General features: G+C 40.1%; 1 protein-coding gene across 1 annotated transcript; it reads left to right on the top strand.

The window, feature by feature from the left end:
- Window positions 1-2,774: 2,774 nt before the first annotated feature.
- Window positions 2,775-10,141, top strand: LOC127905678 (uncharacterized). The gene is made up of 7 exons (XM_052455430.1): window positions 2,775-4,308; window positions 4,374-4,809; window positions 4,967-5,699; window positions 5,789-6,025; window positions 6,175-7,160; window positions 7,411-8,391; window positions 9,988-10,141. Exons 1-7 carry the CDS (start codon window positions 2,775-2,777, stop codon window positions 10,139-10,141), a joined length of 5,061 nt encoding a protein of 1,686 aa, XP_052311390.1.
- The last annotated feature ends 550 nt before the right edge of the window (window positions 10,142-10,691 follow it).

The following is a 10,691-nucleotide window of genomic DNA, read 5'->3' as shown; positions in this document are numbered from 1 at the left end:
GAGCTCCTTGGGTAAGCGGTTCATCTTACCTCATGGGTTGTGGTGACAAAGCATAGGTTCTATTGATTGGCTTAACTGGATATATCAGTTACTCACCCTCATTGGTGGCCAGACAGTTTGGAGGAGTACAATACGTGCCAAGAACTCGGGAGTTAGCCGAGTACACCGGTCTGTTTAAAGAAGCTAGCTCTTTGGATATGTTAGATGCCATCAGAAATGACTGGAAGCAGCCTGTTTTGGTCTATAAGGAAGAGCATCAAAAAGAGTTCTCAGTTAGCCCTGCATATTCAATATGGAGGAGTGGCAGCTCATTTAAGATACTTCAAGAGGCAAAAGAGCAAAGAAGAGCCCAAGATAAACCATCTGTGACATTGGAGCTCAAAAGAAAAAGGGTCAACAATGAGGAAGATCTCCAAAAAGAATTGGATAAGCTGAGGATTGAGCTCAGCAATAGCAAAAATCATCAGAAATTCCTGGAGAACCAACTTTTGAAAGAAGAAGAGATAAAGGCTTCTCTAGATCAACAATTGAAGGAAAAAGATGAGCAAATGACGAGTTGGTAAACAAGCATGTAATGGTGGAGTAGGAATTGGTGACTCTAAAAAGGGCCTCAGAAAGTAAAAAGTCTGCTAACAAAGAGACAATAGCTTCTCTGAAGAAAGAAAAGGACCAATATCAATTAAAATGGGAAGCTGAAAAAAAGAAGAACAGATTAGCCGATCTCACCATTGAAGAAGAAAGAAGCTTAAGAACTCGATATCGGATACAGGCTGAAGATGAGAGAGAAGCAAGGAGGATAGCTGAGTCAGGCATGAAGGAATACCTGGACAAAATAAATGGTATGAGAAACCGAGTTTCTGATATACAAGCCGAGCTTGAGTCCCGAGAGGAAGAAGCAAGGAAGATGCAAGAACAGTTTGAGGAATGGCAAGACTATATCAGCAGTCTCGATGTACAGCTAAACACTAAGACAACCGAGCTTGATATAGAGAAGGAGGAATTGCAAAGGGCCAGAAAACAGATTCAACAATTGGAAAAGATGGTTCAAATCTTGGAGAAAAACAATGAATCATTAGCCGTTAGTAATGGAACACTGCTTCAAGATAACACCTTGTTCCATTACAAGATTGAACAAACTGACAGGCTAATTGACATGGTGGCTCGAAAGGCAAATGAGCTACGAGTGAAGGCTTCCAAGATTGGCAACAGCCGTCATAGATATGAAGAGTATTTGAATGAAGTTTCCTCTTTCATCAGGAATGTAGCCAATAGAGGAATAACATTTGAATAAAGACACTTTGTATGAACCATCTGTATAGGCCTAAGCCTACTTTTGAACTTTTGTAATGTGTATGGAATTCAATCAATCAAAGGACTTGGTGTAAAACCTCATTGAGTATATCAGACTTTAGATTCTACTTGTATTTGACAAAGGAAGTCATGGATTAACTCTTTAATCCATATACATGCATCTTTTTCATTTTGCATTCATATTCATACATTCATTCATTATAACACACATGCATACGCCAGGTCAAAATATAGGTCCTCAAAGAGTCTACAACACCCGACTTCGAGCAAGGAAGATGGAAGACGAAGAGCGTGCTTACCGTGAAGCTCATTTCCAAGAAGAGTTGGATTCTCTGAAGGTTAGTGTGGCTTGCCTCACCAGCTTACTCGAGCAAGCACTAAGGAATACCTCTAGTGAAGGCCCTTCCACTAGACCAGCCATTTTCCCAGCAAATCAACCTGAAGAAATAATAGGAGAACAAGCACAGGAGCCCCGACACAATCCAGCATTTGTGCAGTCAACAACACCAGTACCAACACCTGCAGTCGCATATGCATTTGCTAATGAGTCTCACAAAACCAAGCCATTTGATGACATTAATCAAGACAAGATGGCAGCATTAGAGGCCAGGATTAGGGCCATTAAAGAAGTAGACTTATATAACCCAGTACGAGCCGCAAAAATATGTCTAGTCCCTAATATGGTGGTACCAAAGAAATTTCAAGTTCCTGAATTTATCAAATATACCGGAACTCAATGCCCTATTACCCATCTCAAATCTTATTGCAATAAAATGGCAGAAGTAGTACACGATGAGAAGCTACTGATGCACTTCTTCCAAGACAGCTTGAGTGAAGCAACATTGAGCTGGTATATGAGGTTGGATAATACCAGGATTCATACATGGAAGGATCTCGTAGATGCTTTCATCAAGCAATACAAATACAACATGGATATTGCTCCGGATAGAACCAGTCTATCTAATCTGGAGAAAGGAGACAAAGAGAGTATAAGGGAGTATGCCGAGAGATGGAGAGATTTGGCAGCACAGGTACACCCCCCTCTCCTAGAAAAGGAAATGGTTGCTCTGTTTGCTAACACACTAAAAGCGCCATACTACGAACACGTGATGGGTAGTTCGGCTCAACAATTCACTGATGCTGTGGCAGTAGCAGAACGAATAGAGCAAGGGGTAAAGAGCGGGAGAATCTCTGCACCCATGGAAAAAAAGGGTTTTGGAGTAAAAAAGAGGGAGATTGATCATGTCGAAAGTAGCTATAAAAGCAAGAAAGGCTAATTTCAAATATATAACACTCCATCCCTTTCATCCCAAATTACCAATACCAATTTCAACTTCCCGATCCCAACCAAAAAACCTGAACCCCAAAACCACCAAGTAAAAAACCAAGCTGAAAGTTTCCCCAAAAAGAACTACCAAAGAACCCAAGAACAATTGCCTCCATTGCCATTACCCCTGAATGAAATGTACCAAAGGCTACTAAGTATCAGACAAGTAGCCCCCGTACCTTTGGCACCCCTACAACCGCCTTACCCTAGCTGGTATAAGCCAGATCTTACCTGCGTATACCATGCCGGTGTAGCTGGGCATAACATCCATACTTGCAACGCCTTCAAGAGAAAGCTTCTGCAATTGATCAAGGTAGGATGGATAACATTTGAAGAAGCCCCTAATGTGAATATGAACCCTTTACCCAATCATGCTTCAGGTAGTGGGTCTGTAAACATGTTAGAAATAGAACACTCAAAAATCTTGAAGGTGCCAATGGATAAGATCTACCAAATGATGGTAGATGCAAGGTACAAAGAAGGTAGCGAGAAGTGCTGTGAACATCATAATATAGAAGGCCATGTGATTAGCCAATGTGAGGGCTTTCACCAAAAAGTGATACAGATGATGAGTCGTGGATTGCTACGAATCGAGAAAGCAACAGGTGAGGAGGTGTCCATGATGGAAGCACCAAATAAAGAGGTATGTCGAGTACAATTTGTTACGGGAAAACCACCCAAACTAGTCTTATCCAAACCAGTAGTGGCACATAAAGGGAATTACAATGCCTTACCTCATGACTATGGGTGTTCCTTTAAAAGCACTCAGCATCTGCCTGTTTTTCAAGTAGAAATTAGAGGATTAACCCGTAGCGGTAGATGTTTCACTCCAGAAGAATTGGAAAAACAAAGAAAAGCTAAGGGTAAAGAGGGGGTTGACGTGACCGAGGAAATAAACAAACCTGTTACGGAAGAGGAAACTAATGAATTCTTGAAGTTGATGAAACACAGTGAATATAGTGTTGTTGAACAGCTTAAGAAAACTCCAGCAAGAATATCATTGTTGTCTTTAATTCTAAGCTCTGAGCCATATAGGAAGGCCCTACAGAAGGTATTGAATGAGGCATACGTTCCTCATGACATCAATCAAGAAGCTATGGAACATTTGGTGGGAAGAATCCAAGCCTCGAATTATGTATACTTCACTGAAGATGAATTGGGTCCTGATGGTACCGGGCATAACAAGCCACTATACATTACAGTGCGGTGTAAGGATATTCTAATCGGAAAGGTACTCATCAATAACGGTTCTGCACTGAACGTCCTACCAAGGCATATGTTGAAAGAAATGCCTATCGATGAGTCACATATGAAACCTAGCACATTGATGGCGAGAGCATATGATGGTTCGCCAAGACAGATAATTGGGACCTTAGAAGTGGAGCTATATGTAGGGCCGCAGATGTTCCTGATAACATTACAAGTAATGGACATTCACCCATCTTACAACATATTATTAGGGAGGCCGTGGATTCATGCAGCTGGAGCAGTGGCTTCTTCACTACACCAGTGTTTAAAATATATTATGAATGGAATATTGATAACTGTCAAAGCTGAAGAGACAGTTTCCATGATAAAAAATATAGCCATACCCTTCATTGAAGTGGAAGATTGTAGAGATGGGGATATTCATGCATTTGAAATTGTGAATATGGAATGGGTTCCTGAAGGTGCAGTGCTGAGAAAGCCCAAAATCCATGAAGCGGCAAAAATGGCTGCCAGATGCTTTCTGAAGAATGGGGCTCCTTTCCAATATCTAAAACTGGCCCAATCAAGCTAAAGAGTGTAGATCAAAGATTTGGGCTTGGATATAAGCCCAAGAAAGATGACTACAAACGAGTTGCCCAGATTAGAAAGGAGGCAAGAATGACAAGGATTGAAGGAAGAGAGCCAGAAGAAGAGGAATTTGTCGTCCCATCGCTCCAAGTATCTTTCCCAAGGGCTACAGAAGTGATTAGATCCGGCATAGTAGATCTCCACATCAGTACCCTAGAGAGCCAAGAAGGAAAACATATAGAGGAAGCGGATCTAGAAGTGAAGGATGAAGTTCTACCACAGCTTTCCATTCACACCATTGACGAACCCCTTGCAAGATTTTTTATGCGAAGATTGGCTGAAGGAGAGGTGTACCAGAATTGGAAGATGGAGATTGCTCCTATTGTGTTTAAAAAGTAATTGATCTTGTTTAGCTCATGATACCACAAGATTTTCTATGTTAACCGAGCAATTTTGTTTTAATGAGATCATGCATTTTCTTGTGTCCAATGTGTCTTCATCCTTTTATCCTTTCACGAGTCACACTTACATGAGCACACCTTGCACTTTCAGGAATCCTGAAAGTTCCATCGATTCACAAAACCACTGCACTAAGAATAATTGGCCAAACTTTGATAATATGGTTGCAATGGGCGATGAAGAATGGGAGGAAGAAGATATAAAAGAATTTACTAGGTTGGTAGAAAACTCCGAGAAGTCCTGGGAACCTGCTAGTGAGAAACTAGAAGTCATCAACTTGGGAAATGAGCAAGAAAAGAAGGAACTAAAGATTGGCACCCTTGTTACAACTGAAGAAAGAAATAAACTAGTCTCTCTTTTACGTGAATATGCAGATGTTTTTACCTGGACTTATGCAGATATGCCCGGTCTAGATACTGACATAGTAGTACATAAAATTCCCTTAATAGAAGGAAGCAAACCAGTTAAGCAGAAAACCAGGCGAATGCGCCCAGACATGTTGCTCAAGGTAAAGGCTGAGATTCAAAAACAGTGGGATGCAAGGTTTCTAGATGTGGTCCAATATCCTCAATGGGTAGCTAATGTGGTTGTAGTCCCAAAAAAGGATGGCAAGATCTGGGTGTGTGTGGACTATAGAGATTTGAATAAAGCGAGCCCAAAAGATGATGTTCCTTTACCTCACATAGACATTTTAGTTGATAATGCTGCAAGAAATGCTACGTATTCTTTCATGGATGGATTCTCTGGCTATAACCAGATAAGAATGGCGGAAGAAGACAAAGAGAAGACCACCTTTGTCACACCGTGGGGGACATTCTGCTATAAAGTAATGCCATTCGGATTGAAGAATGTCGGAGCCACATATCAAAGGCAATGGTTACCCTATTCCATGATATGATGCACCGAGAAGTGGAGGTTTATGTGGATGACATACTTGCGAAATCAAAGAAGGAAGAAGATCATGTGCAAGTATTAAGGAGACTATTTGAAAGGCTGCAAAAATTCCAATTAAAGTTGAACCCTGCAAAATGCTTATTCGGGGTAAAAACAGGAAAATTGCTGGGCTTCATAGTAAGTGATCAAGGAATAGAAGTTGATCCTGATAAAGCCAAAGCTATTCAGGAGATGCCTGCACCTAAGACAGAAAAGGAAGTAAGAAGTTTCCTTGGGCGCCTAAATTACATAGCTCGGTTTATATCTTAGCTAACAGTGACCTGTGAGCCAATTTTTTGCTTGCTCAGGAAGAAAAATCCTGGAGTATGGGACAATGACTGTCAGGAAGCCTTTGATAAAATAAAGAGGTACTTGCAAAATCCACCGCTGCTAGACCTCCAACACTAGGGAGACCTTTGATCTTGTATTTGACAGTAACAGAAACAACTATGGGTTGTGTACTGGGACAACATGATGAGTCAGGAAGGAAAGAGCAAGCTATTTACTACTTGAATAAAAAATTCAATGACTGTGAGTCAAGATACACAACAATTGAAAGGTTGTGTTGTGCCTTGGTTTGGAGTGCGAAAAGACTCAGGCAGTATATGTTGTACTACACAACCTGGTTGATTTCAAAATTAGATCCGCTCAAGTATATATGTGAAAAACCTTACCTGTCAAGTAGAATAGCAAGGTGGCAAGTGTTGTTGACAGAATATGACATTGTCTTTATGACAAGAAAAGCTGTAAAAGGAAGCGTAATCGCCGATCATCTTGCAGATCATGCTATGAAAAACTATGAGCCTCTAAACTTTGACCTCCCAGATGAAGATGTGATAGTAATCGAGAATAGAGGCGGGGAAAGCGATATGTGGACCCTTTACTTTGATGGTGTAGTAAATGTATCAGGAAATGGGGCAGGTGCGGTAGTAATTTCCCCAGAAAATAAGCAGTATCCTGTTTCAGCAAGGTTACTGTTTGAATGTACCAATAATACGGCCGAGTATGAAGCCTGCATTATTGGCTTGGAAGTGGCTTTAGAACTTAAAGCCAAGAAGCTTGAGGTCTTCGGGGATTCCTTACTAATCATCTGCCAAGTCAAAGGTGAGTGGCAAACCAAGGATGAGAAATTGAAGCTGTATCAAAATTATCTCTTGAGGTTAGCCAATGAATTTGAGGAGATCAAATTCACCCATATAAGTAGAGATAAGAATCAGTTTGCTGATGCCCTGACAACCTTAGCTTCAATGACACAAGTCGATATCAGAAGCAAGATCCAGCCAATAGATATCGAAGTCAGAAGCTTCCAAGCCCATTGTTGCTTAATTGAAGAATCTCCAGATGGGAAACCATGGTATAATGACATCGAAGTTTCTCCAACATCGAGAATACCCTCAAGGGATTTCCAAGACAGATTAAAAGACTTTGAGGAGAATGACCATGAATTTTTACTTAGATGGAGAAATTTTATATAAAAGGTCATTTGATGGTACCCTACTCAGGTGTCTGAATGAAAATGAGATTGAACAAACATTAAAAGAAGTCCATAAGGGGATTTGTGCTACACATGCTAATGGGCATACAATGGCAAAGTAAATACAAAGGTCAGGATATTTCTGGTTGATCATGGAGAGAGATTGTATAGACTATGTGAGAAAATGCCATAAGTGTCAGATATATGGTGATAGAATAAATGCGCCTCCAACACCTCTGTTCAATATGATCTCACCTTGTCCTTTTGATATGTGGGGTTTGGATGTTATATGGCCAATCAACCCTAAAGCGAGCAATGGACATAGATTTATTCTGGTGGCCATCGACTATTTCACCAAATGGGTAGAAGCCAATTCTTACGCCCATGTAACACAGAAAGTAGTCAAGAGATTCATTGAAAAGGATTTGGTCTGTCGTTATGGTTTGCCAGCAAGATTGGTAACTGATAACGCTCAGAATTTTAATGGGAAGCTGATTGACAAACTATGCACCAAGTGGAAGATTAAACACCTTAATTCTTCCCCTTATAGACCAAAGATGAATGGGGTAGTGGAAGCAGCCAATAAGAATCTCAAGAAGATCATCCAAAAAATGGTGGTCACTTACAAGGATTGGCATGAGATGCTCTCATACGCACTTCATGCGTACCGCACCATAATTAGAACTTTTACAAAGGCAACCCCATATTCTTTAGTGTATGGAATGGAGGCAGTTATGCCCTTAGAAGTAGAAATCCCATCACTGCGGATCTTGAAGGATGCAGAACTGGACGAATCAGAATGGGCGAGGTTAAGATTTGAGCAGCTAAACTTGATTGATGAAAGAAGACTAGCAGCTGTTTGTCATCACCAGTTATACCAAAGCAGGATAGCAAAGGCTTACAACAAGAAGGTCAAACCAAGGGTGTTTAAGGAGGGGGATTTGGTGTTAAAGAAGATCTCACTAGCATCAGGAGAAGATCAAACTAAGTGGGCACCAAACTACGAAGGGCCATATGTGGTGAAAAAGGCTTTATCTGGAGGGGCCTTAATTCTGACTAATATGGATGGAAATGATCTACCTAGACCTGTAAACTTAGATGTTGTAAAGAAGTATTATGCTTTATGTATTTTCCTTTATCATTCAATAAAATTGAAGTTTGGCCAAGATTTCTTTAGTGTGCTTCCCCTAAAAAAACTATGCATGATCTCAAGTTTTCACAAGGATTTTTGGGAAATCAAAGTTTTAATAAAAAAATCAAATTGGTGTTTGTTCGAACAAACAAGTTCTGAAAATTCAAGTTATATCTTAACACCTATCAAAACCTGAAAAACAACCCAAATGCCATGAAATGACTTCAAAGCTGAGTTTTGGCTGCATGAATAATGAGAAACCATTTCGCATATTTGCATCAGAGAAAGCAAAGCTTGTCGATTCTGAATGTATACATTTGAAATGAAGAAAGGCCATCTTTGATCATCCTTTCACAAATTCTAAAAAACCCTTGCAGTCCCTTGTTGAGCCTAATGCATTTTTCTTGAAAAATAACCTTGACTAGGATCACACCCTATACTAGGGGGCAAGTGCAAAAAATCCTTGATAATTAAAAGTGTCCAAACAATCCTGGGGGCATAAAAAATCCTCAATGATAAAAGTGCCCAAACAACACAAGGGGGGGCATGAAAGAAAATCCTTAATGATCAAAAGTGCCCAAACAAAGCTGGGGGGCATGAAAGAGTTCCAAAAGATTTGAGTGTGCCACAAAAATCACTAATATAGTGATACTTAAAACCAAAAAAAGAAAAAGCCTAACATTGGAGGGTACCGTGAACCATTTTGCAAATCAATTCCAAGGTCTAGAAATACATGGACAAAAAAAAAGAGAGCTTGAGATATAAGCATTAGTGATCCTTAGTCTTAAAGTCCATTAAACACCTTTTAAGCCAATAGATATCCTTTTTCTTCATAGCTAAGAGCCAAAGCCTACATTACATGCTTAATCAAGCCCTTTCTGATCAAAGGCAAGCAATCTGGATCGGCAGACAATGCTTTCCTGTGCAAAACAAGTCATTATTCATACAATCAAAATGAATGCTTTGAAAACTGGTTCTTTGAAACCTTCAGACTGGATCTTAAATCCTTTTTAACCAACAAAACATCACTTCACATTTTCACCAAAAACAACATTTATGCAAACCTATCCATGAGAATTGCTTGAATTTTTCAGAACAAGTTTGTTTTAAACAAACATCAAAATGATTTTTTTTCAAGAATAACTTTGAAATTCCAAAAGTTCATTGTAAAAACAACTCCTTGTAAATAACCAAATCTCATTTCACATAACCTTGTCCCTAAAGAAAACCCCAAACAAACACTTGCGGCATGATCAAATGAAGGGCAATCCAGCAAAACACATAGGGTTGGCTCCATGATTCCCTTTCTAAGAAAATAAGAGACATGGTGCAGAGATGACAATTCTTCAGATAAAGATTTATGGGCAAAGAAGTATGCTCATGTTATACCCTTCCTAGAGGTTAAGATCACAAGATGTGGCTCGAGTAAGCAAGAGTATGAAAGCCATCAAAGCTTACTATTAGAGACTCAAACTTTTGAGAAAAGGAAAACTCCATGAAGAAAAGGGGGGCCTATATTTCTCAGGTAAGTATACATGCATATTGATCATGATGCATTACTTTCATCCTTGACAGATCAGTGTCTCACCATCACCTCTTTTTGAGCGGGCTGTTGAGTCCTCATCATTTAGATAGTGTGCTTTCTAGCCCTATCTTCCTTCTCTTTGAGTGCGCCCTTGAGCCATCAAACATCCCAGCTGGTGCACCTTACAACCCTACCTCTTTTTGAGTGTGCCTTTGAGCCCTCACATCTTGGGTAGTGTGTTTTCTAACCCTACCTCTTTCCGAGTGCGCCTTTGGGCCATCACCTCACGGGTAGTGCGTTTTCTAACCCTGCCTCATTTCGAGTGCGCCTTTGAGCTCTCATCCCTTAGGTAGTGTGTTTTCTAACCCTACCTCCTTCCGAATGTGCTTTTCAGCCCTCGCTCCCCTTCAAGTCATATCTCTTTTCAAACGCTCATATGAGCTCCCGTCTCTTGAATAATGTGCCTTTGAGTCCTATCATGTCATTCCTTCAAGACATTTCATTTTTTTCACATGGGTAGGTCACCCATCACAATCAGACCTCTTTAAAAACTCTTTTCATCTTCCATTTGGGCCGGTTGCCCATTACAATGAAACCACTTTGAAAAATCTTCGCATTTCTCACCACTTTGAAAAATCTTCGTATTTTTCACCATTTTAAAAAATCTCCAAAAAATCCTTGCGTTTTCCACCCGGGTAGGTTGCCCATTACAATAAGACCATCTCAAAACTTTTTTTTAATTTTCTCTGGGTAG

The sequence above is a fragment of the Populus trichocarpa genome, chromosome 8, assembly GCF_000002775.5.
Source record: "Populus trichocarpa isolate Nisqually-1 chromosome 8, P.trichocarpa_v4.1, whole genome shotgun sequence".
Lineage (NCBI taxonomy): Eukaryota > Viridiplantae > Streptophyta > Magnoliopsida > Malpighiales > Salicaceae > Populus > Populus trichocarpa.
The sequence above is the reverse complement of the archived record's forward strand: the minus strand, read 5'-3'. Positions and strand labels throughout refer to the sequence as shown.